Source organism: Sorex fumeus, unplaced genomic scaffold (genome assembly GCF_029834395.1).
Source record: "Sorex fumeus unplaced genomic scaffold, SorFum_2.1 ptg000001l, whole genome shotgun sequence".
In the NCBI taxonomy this organism is placed as follows: Eukaryota; Metazoa; Chordata; class Mammalia; order Eulipotyphla; family Soricidae; genus Sorex; species Sorex fumeus.
Window position 1 is genome coordinate 2,609,096 of NW_026606058.1, and position 25,150 is coordinate 2,634,245.

Sequence of the window (25,150 nt, forward strand, 5' to 3'; positions counted from 1 at the left end):
TGCGGAGTGACTTAATTATTGTCTAATTTTAGGTGACACCAACAAAACTGCCAAGGATTGCCATATGCTGTCTCCCTGCCGGGCAGCAAACCCGTTAACTTTGGGTAAAATAATGAATTCTCTGGGCAGCCGTACAAAAACCCTGTCTTCATTTGAAACTACACTAAGGTTAATGTAGAAAACGTACTGTATCCTGAATAATACTTAATATTCCCACCCATGTTGGGTTCTAAAAGATTTTTGGTTAATGCTATGAATGTATTAGGTCAAACAGTTGTGGGGAAAAGCTATCTTGTAGAGTTGCTATGTCTACATTAGGTCACCCCCAAAGCCCTGAATGAAAATCTTTATCCTCCAAACTCACTTTTCATAAAAGGGACGTGAACTTTAGCTTTTGTCTATACCTAATTTCTGACGCTCTAGAAAGTGAATTACTTTCCTTAACAAGTCTTCAGTGTAGTGTTTATTTTTATCGGGTTGTGGTGATGGGAAGTTGAGCCACACCAGCGATGCTCGGGGGTTACTCCTGGCTCTGCATTCAGGAATTAACTCCTGGCAGTGCTTGAGGGACCGTCTGGAATGATGGGGATTGATCCTGGGTTGGATGCATGCAAGGGAAATGTCCTACCTCCTGTACCATCACTCTGGCCCCTTCGGTATAGTTTTGAATCAAATTAGCTGAAATATTAGCTGAATTTCACCCTGATTGATATTAAACCCAGATTGAGAACAAAATATTCCTCCCATTGGCATTACTCATGATTAAAACAAATGAAACAATAAAAAATCATCGGTTCTTCAATGCAACTCTTGTACATACTCAAGTCTCAACACAGAAAAGTCAATAAATACTTGTTTATTGATTAAACTGAATTTTATATATATAAAAAAAGCAACAAAAAAAAACCTTTCTACTACTAAGCCATGCGGGCAGAATCCACAAAGGTAATTTCCTGGCCAAACCCATCTGGTCCACTGTTGGGGTTTATGGTCTTAAAAGATGGTAATAATCACCCACTAAGAAAGTCCTACAGTATCAGAAGCCTGGAACTCAGCTCTGCCAAGGCAGAGACCAGCAAAGAGAAGGATTAGGTCATCATAGGTAGAACTGACCACTGGTGCTTGAACTTTCTCAAAGGCAAAGGGGTTGACTTGAAAAGCCCATGTTTTGTAAAAATGGCATCAGGCCAAACAGAAAATCAAACAAAAATCCTGGCAGAGAAACCCAGATTGATCCTCAGCTGAGTTTCAGATGCCATGCATGGGTTCAAAGCTGGCCAGGCCAGTTCTGAGAGGGATCATTCCAGTTCACTATATTATAGTGTGCTGGGGGGGAGCATGGGAGAGGGTCTTATGGAAGGGAGAAAAAAAAAAAGACAAAAAAAAAGGGGTAAGAAAAAGTAGGTGATAACCAATATCACACCTGTACCACAAGGCCTGTCATATCTCAGACATCTCCCAGACTATTAAAATCGGGTTACCTAGAAAATAACCACATTGTTTATAAATCCATTTCCCCTCGTTTTATTAAATGTTCCACATATGTACATTTGAAGATGAACCATTTACAAGCCTGTGCAGGTGGCCGCCTTGGCTCACTGGAGGGAAAGCTGCTCAAAGTGTTGGGATGGACAGAGGTGGTGGTTCTGGACAAGGTGGACTCGGACTTCGCTCCTTCTCTCTGTATGTCAGAGCCGTGTTTCAGTTCATAACCATGAGGACATACGAGTGAAAAAAACATCTCCTGCACACGGTAGAAAAAACGGTCTTTCCTCGAAGCTGGCAGTGAAAAATAAAGATTCGTGTCTTTTTTTTTTTTTCCCTTGTGCACACCCATGTTTCTTGGTCAGATTCTTCTCTGAGCACTCAGAGAGCGGGGGAAGCCATGGGGTGATAAGAAGCAGGATCTGAACCAGTGGTCTGTCTTCGAGTTCCGTACTTCTCACATGATGATCTCCTGGCTGCGGAACATGTGATCTGTCTTGAATGGGCGCTGACCACTTGAACGAGTTCAGCAAAGCAAGAGTGGCTCCCGGGTGGGTGCGGGACGGAGACCCACACTGTATGGCTGCCACCCCAATACTCTGAGGGCTCCCCCAAGGCCGCCTGCTTGCTACTGGCACCTGGACGCTCCTCTGATCCAGAGTGATGGTGTGAGAATGGGGAGAGGGACCAAGGTCTGCAAGTGCAAATAATATTGGTTTTGTCATGTTTTTGCTGGAGGGAGGGTTGTAAGGAGTAACAAGTATATTCATCTCTGAATGGTTAAAGGTGATTTCATGCATTTTTAAAGCCACAATTTTATCTCAGAGTTGCTGTAGAAACCAACATCTCTGGAGAGGGAAGGAAAGAAAGAAGAGTTCAGTGGGATTTTTTTTTCCATTTTCATTTTTATATAAAAGAGTTAAGACCACAATGAAAAAAGATTTTTGTCCATATATATAATAAACCAGTTTGTGAGCTACATAGTTTCGTCTTTCCCATCTTCAGGAATATTCTCACACTGACAATGATTCGGAGAGTATCATGCCAGAGACATCGGCCACACAGTTCAGACAAACAACCCAAATGCACTATGATACAAGTGAGGTAAAAAAGAGAAAACAAAAAAACCTAACATTCACCCACAAAGAACTTTTTTTCTTTTTCTTGATTTTCTCAGAAATATACCAAACACAATGACTTAAATTAAAAAAGAAAGAAAGAGTCACAAAACCTGTTTTTCGCAGAAGTGAACGGCCAACGGGCCAGCTCCCGGGCTCAGATGTGATGTGGTCGGTTTCCTGGCAACCCAAACATCCACAGGGAAGTATAACCCAACAGCAGGGGGAAGGGTGGCATCGAATTCAAAAATAGAAACAAATACCCCACCTGGCAGACCCCCTCTTCCCTAGCTCCCCTCCCCACCCTCTTCCGCGCCCCACCCCGCTCGATCCCTCCGGTCGGTCCCCGACACACACTCAAATCTCCATCAGAGCCAGGTCGGCCTCCTCGAAGCCGTAGAAGGACTCGGTCTCGCTCTCGCCCTCGAAGAGCTGGTGCAGGCTCTCGGGCTCAACCGTCTCTTCCGGGGAGGACCGGGGCCGCGGGGTGGACCCGGCGCCCTCCTCGGACTGCTCGCCGCCCAGCTGCAGCTGCTCCTCCAGCGAGGCGATCAGCTCCTCCTGCATGTCGGCGTTCCTGGCGGGCGAGCTCACGGTGCCGTCGGGGCCGGGCAGCACGCTGGCCACCAGGAAGGACCGCTGCACCAGTTCCGGACAGTCGCCCACCACGCCCAGGACCTCCGCCAGCCAGGACAGCACCAGCTGGAGCAGGAGCCGGGAGTCGCAGGTCACGTCGGCCATGGCCCGGGCCTGCTCCTTCCACTTCTTGTGCAGGAAGTTCTTGACCGTCCGCTTGATGCACACGTCGAGGGGCTGGATCTTGGCGCTGCAGCCGGCCGGCACCACGGCGGGCAGCGTGCTGGAGGCGCTGAGCAGGGCCAGCACCTCCTCCGACAGGTGGGTGCGGTGGCAGTCCATGACCAGCATGCCCTTGCCGCGCTGGCAGGCCGCGTGCCTGCGCCAGACCCGCGCGGCCCACAGCGCCATCATCTCGTCGTCGCTGTAGCCGCCCTCCTTGGCCTCGAGCAGGATGGAGGCCGGCACGTCGGCCGGCCGGCCCGGCGGTCCGCGGCAGAACACCAGCGTGGGCAGGACGGTGCCGTCGGCCAGGATGGCCAGCACCACGTCGCACCAGGGCTCCCCGGTGCCCACGGTCTGCAGGGCGTTCTCCTTGCGGTCGTCGCTGCCCAGCACCTCGGCGTCCAGGAACAGGGAGACCTCGTCGACGGCCACGATCATGGACAGGGGCAGGTCCTGGCGGTGGATCTGCCGCTGGACGAACTCGATGAAGAGCCCCGCGCTGTCGGCCACGTCCTTGGGCAGCGTGTGGGCCACGGCGCGGCGGGCGTGCGGGCTCAGCTGGTGGCGCAGCATGAAGCGCACGGCCCACTCGTAGGAGATCTTGAAGCCGCCCTCCAGCGAGCGGCCCAGCTTGGTGGCCTTCTGGAACAGGGTCTCCTCGTTGACGGGCAGCTGCTGCTCGCGCTGGGTCAGCACCCACTCGGCCAGCTTCTCCTCGGCCTCCAGGCTCAGGTACTTGCCCTCCAGGTTCTCGCCCTGCGACGCCTGCACGCGCCGCAGCCAGCGCCGGATGCGCCGCTGCGGGTTGCGGAAGTGCTCGGCCGCCTGCTCCGTGTTGCAGCACAGCGCGAACAGCACCACGCGCAGCTTCTTCACCGACAGCTGCTCCTTGCGGCCCGGGCCGCCGCCGCCGCCCGCCGCCGGCTCCGGGTCCGGGTCCTGCGGAGCGGGGCTGCCCTCGTCCGCGTCCTCGGCGCCCAGGCCGGCCGCCCCCTCCGCGGCCGAGGGCGGGAGGGCGGCGGCGGGCTGCGCCGGGGCCGGGGCCGGGGCCGGGGTCGGGGTGGTGGGGGGCGTGGCGGTGGAGGCGGGCGAGGGCAGCGCCGGGGCCGCGGGCGCGGGCGCCTCTTCGGGCTCGGCGGGGCCCGTCCCCGCAGGCTTCACAGTGGCGGCTTGACTCGAGGGGAAGGACGGAGGAGGGTGGATGTTCTTCAAGCCCCGGTCTTGCTCCCGGTCCCGGGTCTGGCTGGGCCTACGGGAACAGCAAAAGGAGGAACAGAGAAAGCTCAGACTTGGAAGGCAAGACGGCAAACACTGCCGCTACTGCCCAGAAAGAGCAAACCCCCCCCCAGATGGGAAGCAGAGCCACGAAACGAGGTGTTACCTTGACTGAGGCATCCAGGAAAGTCCTGCGGAAAACGAGACCAGACAAAACCGTTACCCGGCGAAGACACGCGTCCATCGAGAAGACAAACCCTCTACCCCCGTCTCACATAACCTTCCAGCTGGAAAGGGAGCAGCAGGGCCAGGCCGCCCCCGGCTCGCCCCCACACGCGCCCGGACTCTCCTCCCTTTCTACTTACCCCGTGGCAGGATGCTGCTGGACCGGTGAGACGGGTTGAACACCAGATGCTTGGCCATGGCATCTCCCACAGAGGTGACAAAGGGGCAGGAGGTGCAGGCCAGCTTGGTTCCGCTGAGACCGAGGGTCGAGGTGACAGAAGATTAAAAAAAAAAAAACAGCAGTGAGTAGAATGAGGTTTTGAGGCTGAATGAAGAAAACGAGCACCTCCTTCCTTTTCCCTTCTCTCCATTATATCCACGCCCTCTCCCCACCCCCAGAAAACAAGGATTTAGGGCGGTTGGAGCAACTGTACCCTCAGAGAGAGGGCACTTCCCGAGCATGTGACCGACCTGGGCTCAACCCCCAACACCCTACATGGTCCCCCGAGCCCACTAAACCCTGAGCACTGCCAAACGTGGTCCCAAAACAACAACAAAGCTTGGGTTTGGAAAGGGTTAGATTAGAGAGAGATCTGGGGCGGGAAGGCCTCCGCCTTGAATGTGGCAGACCCCAGTTCAATCCCAGTATCCCACGATCCCAAGAATCACCAGGTGCAGCCCCGAAGGCGCCCAGGAAAGCACATCCTACGGGTCTATGCACTGAACTGCTGGGCCAGATGGCTGAAAAAATGCCAGAAGGGGGCCCCGGGACTCTTGAGCACTGCTTGTGAGGCCAAGAGACAAACAAATAACCAAAATACATTAAAAGATATGGGCCAAGGCCACAGCTTACAAAGAGGGACACACACTTCGCTGGCCAGAGTCCAGGCTCAGCCCCAGCCTGGCAGGGTGCCCCGAGTCGCCCTCAAGGCCCTCCCCTCCAAAACCAGAATTCGGACAAACGGAGCCCATTACCACGTGTTTCCTTACCTCACAGCGTTCTTAAACAAAGCCAAGTACTTGGGACTCTTCCGTGGAACATGATTGCTGAGAAAGACAGAGTGGTGTGAGAGCAGGGCTCTCTACAGGGCACCAGCCCCCTGACAACAGCCGGACAGAGCTGCCTCCCTCTCCTGTGGGAACGCCCGTGCCGCCAGGGGACAGGAGGCTGGGGCAGGGCCGAGTCCTGGTCCTTGGGCCCCGCTGTACACAGCTAACCAGAGCACAGGTCACCACCAGCTCAGGGCCGGGGCCTCCCCTTGCCCTCTAGAGAGACGGCCAAGCAGCTCTCGCGCTGAGGGCAGCGGCAGAGGGTCCTGCGCTCCGGGGTTCAGCTCGCGGGGCTCCAGGGACTCACTTGATCATGTGGTTGGCGTAGGCGCGGGAGCAGCAGGTGCTGTAGCGGCACAGAGAACAGTGGACGTAGGTGGGGAAGTGATTAGGGAAGTCGGGGATCTCGAAGCTGCACTCCAGGCAGGTCTGGCGGCCCATGACGCTCCTGTAGAAACAAGCACGACAACGCCTTCGTCACTGGCTCCTGCGCCGAGGGGGAGGGCGGCGGCTGGGGAGGGAGTCCGAGGCTCTACGAGCATCGAGAAAAGCACTGACATTTTCCTGACTGCTCTCTTCTGGACCGTGCGCTGGACAGGAGGGTAGAGAAAGACGGGCAGAGGGTCTGTGGCCGTGGTCAGGGGGGTCATTTCCTGCAGGGAGCTGGGAGGCGTGTCACTGGAGACAGGAACAGTTCGAGGCTGCCCTCGGGAAGCCCGGATCGTCACCTAGGAGTCAAAAGAAGGATCTGTTACACAGTACTGACAGGAAGCCTCCCGAGACGGAGAACAGCTGCTCTGTGGGGCGCTGTCCACCACACCCAGCAGTGCCACTGCGCGGATTCCCGGACCGATTCCTGGTCTGCGCTCAGGGATCATTCCTCGTGGGGTCAGGGGGAACATCAGAGGTGCCGGGATGGCCCCTGGGTCAGCCGTGTGCAAGGCAAACACGCCCCCTTGCTGTGTATCACTCCGGCCCCAAGTCAGAGTGCTTTTCTCCTGGCCCTGGAACAGAAGAGGAGGGTAGCTTTACCTTGGTGCCTGGTTTCAAGCCCTCCAGCTGCTTGGGTTTACGAAAGGTTTTATGGTGCTGAAGCTTGTGTTCAATCTTGTCCTTGGCAAAAAGGAACTGCAGCCGGCATTTGTTACAGTGATAAACGTTCCTCTTCTGAAGAGAGAGCCAAGAAAAAGAGAATCCCTCAGAGTCCCGCAGAAATCTTCCCTTGATTGAGAAGGAAGATCAATGCCAATACCAACATAGCAGTCTTTCTGCTTTTTGTTCATAATTAAAAAGCAAAAGTACACACCACAGCCACCATTCATTAATAATCGCCACCTTTCTTGCTCCCCAAGATGGACAGACTCAAAGCCAGTATGGCTAGTTGCCCTCATAGCAGTGATTTATTTAATCTTTTTTTCTTTTTGGCTTTTTGGGTCACACCCAGCAATGCACAGGGGTTGCTCCTGGCTCTGCGCTCAGGAGTTACTCCTGGAGGTGCTCAGGGGACCATGTGGGATGCTGGGAATCGAACCTGGGTTGGCCGCGTGCAAGACAAACGCCCTACCTGCTGTGCGATCGCTCCAGCCCCAGGAGCAGTGATTTAAACTTTAACACACTCATCTTTACACTGCAGAGATGATACCCACTTTGGACGTGTTTTCCTGCCCCCTTTTAGTACAACGGAACACAGAGGGAAAAACAGAAAAACACTTTTTACTCTATGGTCCTTCATGTATATAAATGACTTCAACTCCAACCTCGATCTCTTTCCATGAAAATAACCTATTTACTATTTAGTAGATATTCTTTCAAAGACAATTTTTTTTTCATAATATCTAAACGGATAAATCTTCCCCCCAAAATTCACTTTCTCCAAAGTTTCCTTCTCAGTAAGCAGCACAACTATTCACTCAACTGCTTTGGACAGAATCTTCATTATCCTTAAGACTATTCTTTTCTCTTTTTCGGGGTGGAGGTGGGGAGTGGGGGGTCGTGGGCCACACCCAGTGGTGCTCAGGGGTTATTCTTGGCTCTGCACTCAGGGATCACTTGTGATAGGGCTCAGGGGACTACATGGTACGGGGACTGGACCTAGGTTGGCTGAATGCAAGGTGAGGATCCTGCCCGCTAACACTATTTCAACAACCCCCTCACTGCCTTTACTGAACACACCCTGAACGCCTCCTCTCTCTGTCCTTTTTCATTCTGAAAGCCAACAGTTCTATTTTGCACCTAAACTGCTGAAAGTTTAGTTCCCCAAACACCAGCCTAAATTTTCAGTCTCCTCTCCTTGGTGGAGTTCCTGTAACTGTAACCCAAAAACCAACCTCCAGAAATTCGAAGCCCTTCGAACAGTTTCCAGTGACTTGGGTTACTGGAAACTTGAAACTACTTTTCATGGTTTACGGGATTCTCCACAATCTGTTTAGAGACTATAAACAGATTAATTTTATAACCCCTAAGTCCCCTTGCATCCTGCATTCCAAACACACGAAACTTATTTCAGTGCTTACAGTTCCGAGAGTCTTACACCTCTCAGGGCTGATTCTACCCCACTTCACCGCTCATTCTTACTCATGCAGTCTTGACCACCTCCTTTCCTCAAAGTCCTGCGAATAGTCAAATTTCCTCGTGTCTTGTGTTTCCTCCGTCTAATGCAACATTCCTCATGCTTTGTCTTATTTATCACTGATCTCTAGCATCCAGTCAAGAGAATGCATGGAATCAAAATACAGCGCCCTTCCTGCGGTGAGGGGGAAGGAAGGGGGCGAAGAATTGGAGCCACACTTGGTGGTACTCAGGGCTTTCTCCTGGCCTTGTGCTCAGAAACCAGGGGACCATAAAGGCTACTGGGGACTGAACCCAGGTCATGTGTATTCAAAGCAAGTGCCCTACCTGCTGGTACTATTGCTATTGCTCTGGTCACCCAAATACAGCACTTAAAAACAAACAGACAAACAAACAAAAAAACACATATACATTATTTACAAACCCACGTATAGGACACAGTATATGTATATTATGGTCAACAATACCAGAATCGTGGCCTCGTTCATTCCTGGTCCCAATACCCATATGCCTAAAACCCAGGAATATCAGAACTGCTTGGTGCCTGGTACCTGGTGCCGCATGTAGTGCTGCTGGAATGCGTTGCCATTTTTGAAGACCTTCAAACAGTACGGGCAGAGCAGATGCCGCGTGTCTTCGTGGATCATGCGGAAGTGGACATCCACTTCGGAGTAGAGCGAGGAACGGTACTGACACACCTGAATCACACAGGAGGAAAAGTGAGCTGCATTGCATGCATCACGGGAAGAGCACAAGTGATAAAAGAGGAAAAGGTTTTCCTCAATGCACAGAAATCCAGTTATTGTTCTGACCTTGCAACTCAAGGCAATGTTTATGGTAAATTCAGCTGTAAATTAAGATAAAACCAAGGACAGACAATCTATGAATAATCCGTGTTCTAGGACTCAGAGGAGTGAAACTTTGTCAGGTCTCCTAGGGGCACAGACACTCGTGAGGACGAGCAGAGGGTGGCCCTGACTGCGCTCCAGCTGCCTGGATGCGTCTGTTCCTTATGTCCTGCAAGAAAACTCCTGAACACAGGCACGGTGTCTCTATTTCTTCTGTTATCTCCTCAGTGTTCCTGAAACTAAGTGTGTGTGGTACATATTCAGCAGTGTTCCTGAATGGAGTTTTGTATTTGCGTTAAGAGCGAAATGGCCAAAGATCCCTGGAGACAACGGCAGTACCTGGCAAACATAAGGCATCTCTCCAGGCTTATGGGTATCTTTCATATGTTGGAGAAACAGTGGCTCGCTTTCAAACGCCCACTCACAGATCTTGCATTTGGCTGTAAGAAAAAGATAATCAGTAAATCCACCAAAGAAAATAAGACCAAAGATTATGCTAGCCATCTACTTTTCTCTCCTCGATCTTCATTGTCAACAGTAAAACAACAATTAACTTTCATTTAAAAAAAAAAAGGTCCCATCCAATTGCGTTGCTGACAGCAACCAAGCAGAAGTTCCTCCCTCCTGCTACTCAATCCGAGCTCTGTTCTAGATTCTGAACCACTAGACAGCGTCAACTGTATGCTCCACCATCCACTCGTGACTTATTCACAGCCTCCTGCTTCCCATTTTCCTCTCCCCCACCGTCTCCGGCATTCAGAACCTAGATGCCTGCTCCAGCTCCAAAGCCCTGTCTTCTCCCAGCGAAGTATCTAAGAACTGTCACTTCTCCGTGCTCACAGGCAATAATCTAGGCGGAATCCCGTATGATTCCCTACTGCTCAATACTGGCTTTTAATAGTGGTTCTCCAATCTATTTTTTATGTACCATGGCAGAGTGATTTTCTTTCTCTTTTTTTTTTTGGGGGGGGGGCACACCCAGCAATGCTCAGGGGTAACTCCTGGTTCTGCACTCAGGAATTACTCCTGGGTACTCAGGGAACCATATGGGATGCCAGGGATTGAACCCAGGTTGGCCGCGTGCAAGGCAAATGCCCTCCCCACTGTACTATTGCTCTGGCCTGGAAATAATTTTAAAGTATACTATAGCATCTGTTCATAAATAGACAAAGTTATCTCCTGTGAATAATTCAGTATTTATTACACACCCACTAAATCCACTAAGAGTGAATCCACTATAAGAGAACTGGGTCAGAGAGACAGCTCAACAGGCTGAGTGCAAGCTGTGTATGCAGGAGGCCAGGTTTGATCTCTGGCACTGCAAGGACCTCAAGACAGAAGCAACACCTGAGCACAGAGCCAGGAGTAATCCCTGAGCCTGCTAGGTGTGGCCCAAACAAGGAAGAAAAAAAAGGGGGGGGGGGGGCCAGGAGATAGTATAGTGGGTAAGGCACTTGACCTGCATGCTGCCAACCAAGGTCTGATGTCCAGCATTCCATATGGTTCCCCGAACTCTGCCTGGAGTGACTCCTGAGTGCGAAGCCAGGAGTATGAGCACTGCCGAGTACGGCCCCCAAATAAATCCACCACGCACCCCCCCAAAAAAAAATTAAAGGAAAGAAAATGTGTCCTCAAAGAACTGACAACCATGAAGAGAAATTCTTGCTATTACAAGCTTTTCTGTTCGTTCAGAATTAACAAATTTGAGATAATTAAACTCTGATATTCTCTATTTTGTCATGTTTATAGGCTGCAACACTAAGTATCTGGTAAAATTCTTCTATTTGCTATGTAATCTGAATTAATTCAGGCAAAACTAAGAAGTTATCTGTATCCATCTGTCCTTACTGCCAATGGAATTGTCAAGGCTTTACAAACATGGAAATGATAAATTTGAAGCTTTAAGCATTTACTGGGCCAGGCCCACCCCCTGCAGTCTTCTTCCCTCAGGAGTGAAGCCGAGTATCAGAAAGTAACCCCGTTCTTAGTCTGTGGCCTTGGGACAGTTCTCAGGAATCTCAGGTCTCTGTTGAAATTATCTGTAAAATAGTAAAATGCCTATTTCTCTGAGAAAAGTGCTCACAGGTATCGTTGTTCATTCTCACTGGGGTCTGCAAGTCATTCAGGACCACCGCCCTGAGGTACAGCGAGTGCTACTATGCTACATAGAAATAAAAATTCCGTCGAAGTAATGAGGAAAGCTGCAAGACCTATACGCTGCACTTTGAAAAAAGTAGGAGCCCAGGGAAGCACAGGAAGGGCATGGAGCCCGACACACGGGCCTGGGGACAGGGGCGGGTGCCAGCAGTGCTCTGGTCTCCCCTCTCAGCTCAGGCACTTTCTACCATCTGTTCGCTTTGCTTTCTCCCACCACTAGGTGTTCTCAGGGCTGGCTCCCGGCTCTGTGCTCAGAAGTCCCTCTCTCCTGGTGGGGCTCAGGGGATCACAGGATCAACACCAGGTTGGCTGCGTGCCGGGAAAGCGCCCTCCGCTCTGTACCCTCTCTCTCTGCCCCTTTCTTTTCTTTCCTAGAACGTTTATTTAATCTGGTGTTTTCTAGCATTCTGTTCTAGCCCTACTCGCTTACTGTGCGATCTCACTCAACCCTGAATGCTTCTCCTACATCTTTACGTACTAGCTCTACTGACAGTGCAGCCACAAGGCATCAATCCTAATATTTACTGAGCAGTTACTAAGTACTAATACACAAATACCAAATTAATTCTGTTTCCCAAAACTCACCCAACTTCATCGTTCTATGTACTGAAAGACTTTGCCGAACAATTATTTCTCCTTCTTAGGTCTCTTCCCAAACAAGATGGTTCCCCCAACATCTAAGCATGGGTGAATTCCCAAAAGCACCCTTAGCTTCAATCCTATCACTTCCCTCAACCTACTGCCTCTATACAAATCTGAAGAAAAACTTTAAAGCTATTAAGACTGTACTGTTTACAGAATAAAGGGTAAATATCCCTATGACCATCATCCAAATCAAACATCCATTGTTGCTTGGGGATATTTCAGGAAATATGAAAATGGACTAAGCATTAGATGTTAATAAGTTATGATTCATTTTGTTAGGTTTTTTCAGAGGTACTTTTTTTTGTTTTTTTGCTTTTTGGATCACACCCAATGATGCACAGGAGTTACTCCTGGTTCATGCACTCAGAAATCTCTCCTGGCAGTGCTCGGGGGACCATATGGGATGCTGGGAATCGAACCTGGGTCTGCCACGTGCAAGGCAAACACCCTACCCGCTGTGCTATTGCTCCAGCCCCAAAACACTTATTTTTAAAACATGTACTAAAACATTTAAGAAATTCCATTCTCTCTGCAATTTAATTAAAAACAGTTCAACAGACTCAACAACACTGAAAACACGAGCTCTAAGCTGCAGCCACTAAGCTTTGGAATGAGCTGTCAAGGTGGAAGTGGGTAGGGGACGGAGTATGGGGGGGACACTCGGAGTCAGGAGTAACCCCCAGCCCTGCTGGGCATGGTCCCCAAACAAAAGCAAACAAAGAAGAGCAATGGGGTGTCACCCTCACATGAACACTGACAATAACTCCGGGGCTGGGGGCGGAGCCGACGTGGTCCCACACACGTGCTGTGTGAGCGAGGCTCTGGGTTCCCCATCACTCGGCTCGGCTGTCCATCCCATCCCCGGGAGCACTGCGTCTGGACACCAGAGAGGCTGACGGGCCGAAAGGCCAAGATGCAGAGCTCGGTCTCCAACCCCCAGTAATGCCGACAGCTCTGCCATTTGGGACCCGGAAAGCAGGGCTCATGGGCTCTCCACCTCCTCAGCAGGGCAGCAAAGAATGTGGAGCGAGACTGAGACGGTTAAGTAAGGGATGGGTGGGTAGCAAGCGAGACCATGTGAAAACCAGAGCGGGGATCTTGACATGCACGTGTGGAGGAACTGATGATTTGTCCTGCGGCACTGCGAGTATCAAACTGACTCCAGGCCCGGAGAGACAGGCCAGCAGGCAAGTCCTCCTGCCTTGTATAACTCGGGTTCCATCTCCGGCACCACATGGTCCCCCGAGCGCCACCAGGAGTGATCCCTGACTGCAGAGCCAGAGGTGAGCTCTGAGCACTGCAGGGTGTGGACCCAAAACACAATGAAATGAAACGACGATTTCAATTTTATTCTAAAGTATGATGGTATGATTCCATTTTTTGTCTGGGATCCTTGGTGAGGTGGGGGTGGCGGAGACAGGGGTCGAGTTGGTTAAGTAACAAAAAGAGAATCCAAAGATGAAACTAAGCTGTCTAGGTCAACAATTTCTCAGGTTTTGATAAACCAACTTTTCTTCTGCGGGGAGGGCTGGTGCAGGGAGGCCACCCCGAGCGCTGTGCAGGGGTCAGCGAGTCTGGGGGCTGCTTCCCAGCACGATGACCATGTGGTGCCAGGGATGGAACCAGGCAGGGCCCCAGCGCGAAAAGCATGTCCTCCAGTCTTTCGAGTGGTCTCCCAGGCCCCTGCAAGGTCTATTTTAAGAAATAAATGATGAAAAGGGGCCAAGAGATATCACAAGCAAGGCTCTGGGTTCCATCCCTGGGACCATATGGACTCCCAAGTACTGCCAGGAATGGCTCAAGGGCCCCCTGAACAATACTGGATGCAGGCTCCAAAAGTTGCAACAACAACACACACTGAACAGAAGTCAGGAAAAACAGAGTGGTAAAGACAAAGATTCAGGAAGGTGCTGCATGTTCTGTTTTGGTTTTTCCTGAAGGAGGGACTTCTTTCCTATGCACAATCTATGTTAAAAAAAAGAACAACAAAACTGCCTATTCTATGTAAATACTGGGGCAGGGGATATGGCTCAGTGGTAGGAAATAGGTTTTGCAGGTATTGGGAGCGAGGGTAGGAGGGAGAGCTTCAGATGTTTCTGTTTTTCGTTTTTTGGGCCACACCTGGTGGTGCTCAAGGGCCACTCCTGGCTCTGCACTCGGGGATCACTCCTGGTGGCGTGGGGGACTAGATGGGGTGCCGGGGAGCACCCCGGGGTTGGCGGGCTGGGCAGCTGCACTCAAGGCAAGTGCCTTACCCGCTGGACCGTTCCTCTGGTCCACTCGGGTTTCTCTAGAAGCTGCACGGAGTCACTTAGTTTTTCCACTCCCCAAAGGAGCACCCCGTCAGCTATGCTACCACTGCACCGCTGAGGTCTGATGGCTGACTGATCCCACTCCCCATTTTATTCCCAAACAGTGAATCCAAAATCCCACTGTTTGATATGGGAATCACTTGAAATACAGTGAGCTCAAACTGAAGTTTGCTATCAATGTAATACCAAATTTCGATATAATTATATACTAATGGGAAGTGATTTTTAAATCCCTCACTGATTTTGGACTAGATGTAAAATATCTTGAATACAATGAGTTAAATACACTATTAATTTCACCTTTACTGTGAAACAGCTACGAAACCATTAAAATTATATGTTTAGCAAACATATTTCTTTGGACTAAATAGACCTAGTCTGAAGACACAGTGGCAATTCTAACCCCTTTGAAAATATGACCAACGACAAGGAGATAGAAAGTAGAGCAAATCTGCCTTGTACAGAACAGCTTCAGAAAAAGAGGGAAGATCCCGATCTGTACGACTCTGTTCCTGAATCAAACAGCTGAGACAGTCACCAAACTGCTGTTAGCCAGAGTTTAGACATGACACTTAAGTTCTGGACTTGAACCTTGTTCTCCCATAACTCCTCTCGATTTATTTGCAGTCAAGGTTTTCAGACTCTAGCAAAAGCATTCAGAGAGCACATGCATTTCTGTCTTTCTGTGTTTGCTCATACTGTTTCCTCTTGCCAAAGTGTTTTTCTTATAGCATCATCATCAAATCACTTTTTTTCCTGGGGGGTGGGGAGGGGTCTCCCCTCCTGGCTTTGCACTCAGGTTTCCTCCTGACGGAGCTTGGGGAAACAAATGTGGTGCCAGGGACCAAACCCAGGTCAGCTGCAGGCCAGGCCAGCACCTTACCCACTGTACTCTGGCCCCCATTCAAATTCTTCTATTTATTTAAGGACTCTAAAAAATCTTAAGTGGAGTTCATGCCCAAGTCAATCAGCTAATCAGTGGCTGAATAAATAGCAGCACTCCGACATTAAAAAAAAAAAAGTTAACAGACATTCTGTGAAATATAGCCCCAAGGATCTTTCCCCTTCTCGGAACAGTTTGCCCTACTGTTGGTATCACACAATGCGTGTGTTTAGAATATACCTACTACTTATTCTCATGCTTTTCTAATGTTTGCATAATTTCTATCTCTCACCAAAACTAGAAATCTTTTTAAAGGACACATGAAATATTCCGGAGACTGGGCTCAAATTCTCACAATGTCACCCTTTTCAAGAACACTTTTTCTTATGCTAAACTTTTCTGAGTTTACTGATGTAGCCTGTTTCCTCATTTGTAAATGTACAGTGAACACTCTGATTTGTAATTTATTAAAAGCAGTTTAATGGCAAAATATTTATAGTACTGTTACTTTACCCTAAATAAAAGCTATCAGGATACTAATTAAAGCAGAGGCTTGAATACAGATGATTGTGCCTTCTATAAAAGGACCTGAGTAATAACTTCATCACATCAATCTCTCAGGGTCCCTAATAATTCAGGATCTCGGACTGAACTCAATCCATACTTGAAAAGAAGTTAGGTCCATGAGAGAACAAGTAAGGAAATGACGACAAATATACAAATATTTTCCCTATGCTGTTACCCACATATAAATGAGTATAATGGGCTCCCTTTAGTGCCATTCAATGAATGAAGAGCAAAGTATACCTCTAGAGTTTAAGATTTTCCAAACTTACTAGTTGATTCATAGGGGCTATGAACATTTTCCAAGTGGCACTGGAGCTGGAAGGGAGTGGAAAACTGACGATAACAGTGTTGGCAGATAGTATGACCATCCACCTCACCATTCTGCTGATCGAGTTCTACGTGGTGTTTCATATGATTCATGAATCTGTAAGCACAGCACAAAGGGAAAGTACGGAAAACATATAAAAAATCAGTAGCCTTCGAGAAAATAACAGCAGAATCACAGAACAGACATTCCCTGCTCCTCCACCTTCCTTGTTTGGAACAGCCTTTTGCTGAGCCCAAGAAAGGTTTCCTGGAACTCAGAGGTTCCTGAGCTACCCTGGTCTTCCTAGTTTCACCCACAGCCCCTCTTCCGTATCACTGAACACCGCTCTCAGTACCACTCACTGCTGATCTAACGATGATCCTCGATGGGACTGGGAAACGAGGCCATTTTCAAGAAGAACTTCAAGTGTAAGGAAAGCTGTTTCCTCTTGTCTGGGATCACCTACGGGCTTACCGAATGTTGTTTTTCAGCCGCTTGGTACAATGTGGGCACCGGAAAGATGTTGCGACCTTAGGGAAGCTTGTGAGTTGGGCCACTTTGCCACCATCTCGCCCATAGTAGAAGTCGTCTACAAGCATGATGAGCTTGGTCTGGACAGCGTCACCCACATTCTCATTTGGCTCTGATACTTTGGTAGGCGGGGAGAGAGCAGGAATAGGAGTAGATGAAGGCGTCGAAGCAACAGGAGCTGTTTTCTCAGGAGATGGAGGCTTTGCCGTTGAAGGGACACTGGATTCTGAATCCAAAGGCTTTCCTTTCTTCTGGTACTCAACCATTTCTGGGCAGCAGTACTACAAAGAAAGAGCACACTTGATTATTCTGATTATACTGCGAATGCCAATTCTCCATCTTCACTAACATTCCTCGGTACTCTTCTGGCTCTCGGTCTTCTCCCTGAGGGTTCACCCTTCATTTTTCAGGTCTTTCCAGGCTCTTCATTCCTCCCATCCCCCCCAGCATGCATCTACTGCTGCAGCTACTCCCTACACCTAACCTTAACTTCTCCATAATGCCTTCTAAGGCTCCTTTGACTACTCACTAGTATAATCTAGCTTCTGAGCTCTCTGAAATGCCAAAAGTTGCATTTAAACCAAATACTGAAAAATGAAAAGGTTAGAAATGGGATCTGATGAAGGGCTCTTGGTTTATCCAATGACACACAAAAAAGTAAACTCAGGTCAACTTGGTTTGAGATCCGATGAACTGAAAAGCCCGTCCTCCTGCGCAACTGCAAGATCTACCACAAAAGGGGTTACGATCGCGTTTGTCCCAATCTCCTCGAGGGTCTTTGGGTCTTATGATCCCAACTGCTAAAAACAGACCCGAAGAGAGAAACCCTTTAAAAATCTTCCACGTCGTTTTTGAGGCCTCTTTTCACAGGCTTGGGCCGCCACGGGGAGGGTAGTAGGCGTCAAACCAGAATGCCCCCTACAGGGTCTGTCACTTACACACATGTGGCCTCGCAAAGCTTCAGTGACACGGAACTGAGCGTTACACCGCGGACAGATTTTCCGCCCACCATCTTGAAGGTCAAACACTGGGATGGAGGAGGTCACTAGAGGAAGTGAGAAGCACAATTAAGACCGAAAAAATGAGCAGCTGGAGAGAAAGCTCACTGGGCTGGCGCACAGGCTTTGCATGTAGCAGACCCGGGTTAGATTCCTGGCACCACATGGTCCCCAGCTCCACCTGCTGGGGCCCAGAAACAGAACAAAACAGAAAACAGATCACTAGCGTTGGGGGAAAAAGTTAAGCATCTCCTAACAGCCATCACCATGGTTAGTTAGCAAGCATGAAAGATTTGGGGCTGGGGCTGGAGCGATAGTACTGTGGGCAGGGTGTTTGCCTTGTACTTGGCCAACCCGGGTTCAATCCCTGGTATCCCGTATGGTGCCCCGAGCACCGCCAGGAATAATTCCTGAGTGCAGAGCCAGGAGGAACCCCTGAGCACCGCGGGTGTGACCCAAAACGAAAAAAAAAGAAGAAAGAAAGATTTGGGGCTGGAGTGATAGTACAGCAGAAAGGGCCTTTGTCTTGCATGTGGCTGACCCCGGTTTGACTCTGGCTCTCATATGGTCCCCCAAGCCCCTCCAGGAGAGATTCCCCAAGTGCAGAGTCAGGAATAAGCCCTGAGCACCACTGGTGTGACCCAAACACTCCCCTGCCCCCCCAAAAAGGGAAGATCATTATGAAACATACTCCTTTCATCATTCTTCTAACTTTAGGTCAGAGGTCAATAAATCACAGCTCATAGAACCAATTCTGTCAGCTGCCAGTTTCTGTCTGCTGCAAATGCAATGGGTTTAAATTTTTTAGAGGGAGGTTACACAGTTTAAATCACGATGATGCATGAATTAAAAATGTACCTTTTAACCACTTTTTTTTTTTTTTTTTGCTTTTTGTTTAGGGATTGCTCCAGGTTCTGCACTCAGGGATTACTTCTGGTTGGCCTTAGGGGACCATAGGAGATGCCCAGAATCATACAAGGATTAGCCACGTGCAAGGCAAGTACCCCCCCCCCCCCCCCACACACCTTGCTGTCCTGTACTCTGGCCCTTAACCATTATTTCTTTATGGGAGTGGAGCTCCTACAAAAAGTGATGCTTGGGGTCACACACGTTGGGTCATGCTAGAAACAGAACCTGTTAACTATTCTTTTTTTGGAGGGGTTGGGGGGCTTGGGCCACCAACCCCTCCAAAAAGGGTTTGTACTCCGGGGTTACTCCTGGCTCTATACTTAGGAACTACTCCTGGTACTCAGGGAAGCAAATGGGATGCCATGGAGAAAACCCGGGTCAGCTGCATGCAAGACCAAAGTCCTACCTGCCTACCATGCTATGGTTCCCTCCTAACTAACTATTCTTAGTGCAACTGTATGAAGGACACTGATGACGTGCAAGCAATCTCCAGGATTCTTCTCACAGTGGCCTGAGAGAGGCCAGGAATTAAGGAACGTGCCTTGCATGCAAGAGGCCCTGATTCTATCCCCAGCACTGCGCACAGAACTTTTTTTCTCTTACAAAATGAAAGCTCTATGTATCTACGACCTCCTCCCATTTCTTCTACTCCTCTAGTGACTGGTAACAGCCACCCTTTTCAGTCCTTATGAGTCTGATTGCTGTCGGGACCTCATAAGTGGTATCAGAAATTAGTCCCTTTGGTTTCTATTTCATATATAAAGCATAGTTCCCTTAAGATACAGGAAAACTGTAACGCGTCAGAATTTACTTCATCCTTGTCTCTGGCACACCCAGTGGAGCTCAGGCGCCACTCAGTGCCAACGCCAGTGATCTAACGGGACCAAAGCACATTCCCCAGTCCAAGAGCAGCTATCTCCCCAGCTAGTGCTTTCTTTTTCTTTTTTTTTTGGGGGGGGGCATAGCTGGAGATACTCAGGTCTTACTTCTGGCAGTGCTCAAGGGCCCAAATGTGGTCTCACAGCTGGAACCTGGGTCTGCCATGCGCGAGCAAGCACCTTCCCTGCTGTTTCTATGAATCCCGAATTTTATCATTTTGGTTCTTATGTTTAGGTCTGATTCATTAAGTCAATTTTTGTGTACGGTATTTGGTAAGGGTCAAACTTCTTTTTCTGATTTGTATGTGGACATACAGTTTTCTCAAGTTGCTATGTGCTAAATGTTTTTACATTTTCAAATGATTGAGAGAGATATCTGATACATGAAAACTCATGAAATCCTAAATTCAAAACCTCTGAATAATTTTAGCGAAGCAGAGTCACGCTCATTTATTTATAAACTATCTATGGCTACTTTTGTACCACAATGTCTGCAGAGTTCAGTAGCTGTGACAGAGATCAACTGGCAGAGAGTCTAACATGTTTACTATCCAGTCTGTTGGACAAAGCTTGCAGGCTCCTGGCTCTGGATAGTTGAACACCGTCTTGAACAATTCTACACGAAGCCTATTTTAAATAATATATTAAACAAACAACTCACCTTATTCATAAGTCTGCTTCTTCCAAAAAGCCATTTTTTAAATTATTCTACGGCCACCTGCGATCAATCACTGCATTTCACTCAACTACAAAGCACACTACGTACAGAATTCCTTAGAACTGATTTGGTAGCCGTCTCCATTATTATATTACAGTTTCTGTGCAAACAAGTATAGTCACCATTTTCAATTGCTCTATTTCAGAACACAGAGTCCTAGGGTCCAAGCAATCGTATAGCAGGTAGGGCACTTGCCTTGCAGGCAACCAACCTGGGTTCAATCCCTGACAACCCATCTGGTCCCCCAGCGCCACTGGGAGTGACCCCAAGCACAGAGCCAGGATTAAGACCTGCGCACAACTGGGTGTGACCCCCCAAAACAAAGAAAACCAGAATAGAATCCTGATACCACAACTAGGTACAACAACTATTTTCTTAATGTTTATGAGTGACCGGCTGCTTCTGCGCCTTTCGGGTTAAGTACCTTTCATTGAAGGTTCCGGTCCGCTGGTTCTCTGAGAGCCATGGGCAGAGTTGTTGTTGGATACCACCATTGGCCCAGGACTCTGGCCCAGGGAAGGAATGGTGTTAAGGGTATTCACCAGTTTGGCCACTTCGCTGCTGTTTTCCCCTGTACCACCAGGTCGCTTCACAGTGACGAAGCTGGCTATGCTCACTGCAGGTGGAGAGGGGAAGGAGGGAGCTATGTTGGCCAAGTGACAACCGTCCGGCCTCCACCCCACCCCACGCCAGCTCGGCCAGCTCCTCTCCCCAAGCCTCACCTAACTTGGGGTTCGGGACCTGGTTGGACTGGCCCGTAGGTGGAACTGCCAGCTGCCCCAGAGAGGTCGGCTGAGTGGCAGTGGGGGTGGTGGAGGTGCTGGGCGTGGACTTGGTCTGCTGGGCCTGGGACTGTGGCACGGTGCTGCGGATGGTGAGAGTGGCCGGGATGACCGTGGTGAAGGTGTTGGTGGTGGGGCGCACGGGCATCGTGGAGCCCGGCCTCACAGGGGTCATCTGGGAGAACACCTGCGGAACGCCAACTGTCGGCTTAACAAACTGTGTACCTGGGGCTACGAGAGAGAGAGACAAAGAAAAGTGCCAAAGCCCGGTCAGTGAGCTCACCTGGAGTCCAGGTCCCTGCCTTCACTGAATAGACTGGAAAAGGAAAAGATTATTTCCCCAAGCTGACTGATAATCACCAGGTTACCAAGAGGAGCACAGATTCGAATGTTTCAGAAAGCAATTGGTAGCCAAGATAATTAAAAAAAAAATTAACCGAAGGCCAGAGTGATCGTCGAGCTGGTAAGGCGTTTGCCTTGTGAGGCCAACCTGGGTTCAATACGCAGCTCCCCATACGGTCCTCCCAGCCTGCCAGGACTGATCCCTGCGTGCAGACCCAGGAGAAAGCCCTGAGTATCGCTGGGTACGGCCCCCAGACAAAAACAATTTACCCTAAGCAACTAGTCCTGAAAGCATTTCACGGAAGAAAGTCAAGTCCTACCAACTCCTCCCCGAGTCTCTTACCACACTGTCTTTGCAAGAGTAAAATCAGGATAGGTTGTCCCTGATATTACGAGAGAGAAAATGGGTACAGAGTGGGAGGCAGTACGTGTTCATATGCCAAGGAGCAGACCTGGTCCTGCAAAGGCAATCTTTCCCCAAACAGTAAAGGAGTCTCCACTCATCTAACTCAGGCAGAGACTGCCGGTGCCATTCCTGCCAGACGTCTTCTGGGAGTCAGGAGTCTTCTGGTCCGGTACTTATAATTCCATTGACAAATACTTAAGAAATAGTAGGACTAGCTGGGATAAGCTCATCAAACTGATGGCCAAAAATACTCTGTGGGCTCTGAGAACAACAAAAAGGAACACAAACTATAACCTTACAACTAATTTCACCTTACAACCTTTCTTCTTTTTTGGCCTGATTTGCAGTGAATGTACGGACACTGTATCAAGTGGGGGAAGTTATAAAATTTTTAAAAATTATCTTTCAAATCATCTTTCATTTTAAAAAAAAAAAAAACCCAAACAACTAGTCATTGGCAACATTCTATTTATCCTCCAATGGTATGCCACTTGTTTAATGACTATCCAAAATCAATGTAATAATATTAAAGCAAGATGAAGCCTTTAATCCCACGCTGTAAGTAGTAGATTTCTGAGGAATGCAGAACTCGAGAGTCTACATTAGTGATATCCTTTTAGGATAACAAACGTAATAGGGGACTAAACACCAGAAACAGAAAAATGGCTATTTAAACCCCATTCTATTACCTCATGAAGGGTGGTAAAGTGAACAAGTAAAATCAAACTACCACCCTGGCCAAAGGTTAGAAAGTTTTTAAAAATTGGGCTTACATCAATATGATTTTTTTAAAAGATGATCCTTAAGTACACTTTTTAAATGGACTAGGGTATTTTGAGACAATAAAAGCGATCTTCTGGATGTCAGTTTATTCCAATGGATAGACATTTTTCCTTACCTGGGACTAGTGTAATTGGTCTAACCGTTTGGCCTTGCTGTACGTTCAGCACAATCCCAACCTGATTCATTGCATTTTGTACAGGCCGGACATTTCTTACAGGAAATCCCTGCATTAAAAAGCAAAATGATCTTTAACATGGAGGTTAACTAACACTAGCAGAGACTGCAGTTTAAGACCTACATCCAAAAAATTTCCCCACTCTGATCTAACCGTTTGACAGTTCTGTCTCTACAATTAACGCTTTTAAATAATTGAGATGGAAAGATTTAGAAATTCGGGGAAATTTTTGAGACAAAATACAGACACTGGGCTGGGGTGTGGCGTGGCAGTGCAGCGAATGCCTCGTATCAAGGCCCTGGGCGAGCAGGAGACCGAGAGCGAGGGGGGTGCGGAGAGCGAGGAGAGAGAGAAGAGAGGGGAGCGGGGGACTGGGGGGCAGAGAAAGAAAGAAAAAGAGAAAGAGAGAGCACCCAAACCTGAACCAGAGCTGTCCACAGACTGGCCCTAAGCTGCTAAGGGGCCTGGAAGGGGGAAAAAGGCCAAATAACAGCGTTCACTGTAGTGATTCATCACGGGATTTTAAGAAATTGTTCCCAAAGTCCACTTTAAAGGCCATGAACCTCTGGCAAATTGAATGAAAATTTGTAACTTAGGAAGCCACAAAAGAAGCATTTGTCTTTTCAATCCACGTTAGACTTTCAACGTCAACTGATATCGAATAAGTTATCTTCCCTCTCTTCCAAAGATTTCCCTGTACTTCGCCAATTTAAACACACGAATTTCTTACACTCAACTTACCCCTCTTAAGAGAAGTGGCCCAAACAGAGGGTGAGAAGCCTCGAGAACCAAGTGTTAATTAAGGTTTCCTAATCCAACTTGTTTTCTGAATCACTAAATACCCTCTAGGGACACAAAGGAAATCATCCAGCGTTTGTATGTTTCTGTAATAGTCATCATCAAATTACAAAACAGCAAATGGGAAAGCCAGGTCAAAGGACAGAACCTGGAATCATTTCTTTGACTGCCTCTCTCCCCTTCCCGACCAAGTCCCAGAATTCAAAGTCATACTCACCTGTGTGGTGATGAATATTGGTTGTGAGGCCACAGGGGAACTAGTCACATGATTGGCATTTTGCATGACCTGGACAGGCCTCAACACTGGCTGAGTAACCATTGTGCCCAGACCTGGCGCAGGATTCTGAGTTAAGATCAGGGGCTGTCCACTTTGTTGGACTAAAGAATTGCCAGCTAAAGGGTAAAAGAGAAAAAAGCATGTAAGAGAAAAACTACTATTCGATAAGAAACATTACAATCCCAGATAATAAATGGCACCCTAGGTATCAAAGATTGTCACTCACCTCAGTGACACCAAACTCACCAAAAACTTAAGGAATACTTAAAATTCTACCACCAACAGAAAAACAGGCCCACAGGGGCAGATTCACCAATCTCTCTCACGTAGTTTACCTATGAATGTCTAGAATACGTTCAGACTTTCAGGCAAGAGAAGAGAGTTCAAAAAGCTGAGTCCTGAGCTACACAGTGCCCAGAGCAGAGGGTGGGCCCAGGGCCCAGAGCTGACAGCAGCCCCTGGGCACTGGCACTGAGGTGTATGGCCAAAAGCAGGATAAATTTCTATATGGCTATGACACTGATGACCCCAAAGACAGGACAAAATCTGCCTAGACCGATTCAGCAAAAAAAACTCTTTTCCATGAACTATTTTTCCAGACTCTAATTTGTTAACTAATCCATCTTAATGTTTCTAAAAAGAGGCATATTCATCAATCAATATCAATTCATCAAGGACATAATCTTTGGCAGAAGCGATAGTTTAGCACCTAGAGCAATCGCCTAGCACAGAGCCAACCCAGGTTCGATCCCCGGCACCGCCAGAAATGACCCTTGAGTACAGATCCAGGAGTAATCTCCGAGTACCACTGGGTGCAGTTCAAAAACAAACCAAAATAATATATAAATATATATGTACAAATTGGGCTGGAGCAATAGCACAGCAGGTAGGCATTTGCCTTGCAGGCAGCTGATCTGGGTTCGATTCCTCCGTCCCTCTCGGAGAGCCTGGCAAGCTACCTGTCACGTATTCGATATGCCAAATACAGTAACAACACGTCTCACAATGGAGACGTTACTGGTGCCTGCTTGAGTAAATCAATGAACAACGGGAGGACAGTGCTACAGTGCTATATACAAATTAAAAACTTACTATAATCATAAAGAAATATATTTTGAAATAGAAGAAAAAAATGTTTGGCTTTTTGGGTCATACCCAGCAACGCTAAGGGGTTACTCCTGGCCCTTCATTCAAGACTCACTCCTGGAGGCGCTCGGGGGATCATATGGGATGCTGGGGACCAAACCTGGGTTGGTCAAGTGCAAGGCAAACGGCCTCCCCGCTGTATTATCGCTCCAGCTCCTTAAAATAAGGTCACGGTCACGGTCCTCCCGTTGTTTATCGATTTGCTTGCACGGGCCCAGTAACGTCT

The 25,150-nt window shown here is 48.6% G+C and overlaps 1 protein-coding gene across 2 annotated transcripts in view; it reads right to left on the reverse strand.

Annotated features, from left to right (window-relative positions):
• Positions 1 to 2,944: 2,944 nt before the first annotated feature.
• POGZ (pogo transposable element derived with ZNF domain) overlaps positions 2,945 to 25,150 on the reverse strand; it is a 50,462-nt gene continuing 28,256 nt past the window's right edge. Inside the window, exons 3-18 of one of the 2 annotated variants that reach the window (XM_056117485.1) lie at positions 23,719 to 23,894; positions 22,644 to 22,752; positions 20,938 to 21,228; positions 20,640 to 20,831; positions 17,651 to 17,757; positions 16,656 to 16,993; positions 16,144 to 16,298; positions 9,650 to 9,750; positions 9,014 to 9,160; positions 6,927 to 7,061; positions 6,453 to 6,622; positions 6,202 to 6,342; positions 5,835 to 5,891; positions 4,985 to 5,097; positions 4,786 to 4,810; positions 2,945 to 4,653 (exon numbers count right to left, since the gene is read on the reverse strand). In XM_056117485.1, the coding sequence (XP_055973460.1) occupies positions 2,961 to 4,653; positions 4,786 to 4,810; positions 4,985 to 5,097; positions 5,835 to 5,891; positions 6,202 to 6,342; positions 6,453 to 6,622; positions 6,927 to 7,061; positions 9,014 to 9,160; positions 9,650 to 9,750; positions 16,144 to 16,298; positions 16,656 to 16,993; positions 17,651 to 17,757; positions 20,640 to 20,831; positions 20,938 to 21,228; positions 22,644 to 22,752; positions 23,719 to 23,894 (3,950 nt within the window). In that variant the 3' untranslated portion in view covers positions 2,945 to 2,960. Of the gene's footprint in view, positions 4,654 to 4,785; positions 4,811 to 4,984; positions 5,098 to 5,834; positions 5,892 to 6,201; positions 6,343 to 6,452; positions 6,623 to 6,926; positions 7,062 to 9,013; positions 9,161 to 9,649; positions 9,751 to 16,143; positions 16,299 to 16,655; positions 16,994 to 17,650; positions 17,758 to 20,639; positions 20,859 to 20,937; positions 21,229 to 22,643; positions 22,753 to 23,718; positions 23,895 to 25,150 lie in introns of both variants that reach the window. The other variant, XM_056117471.1, reaches the window with a different exon arrangement.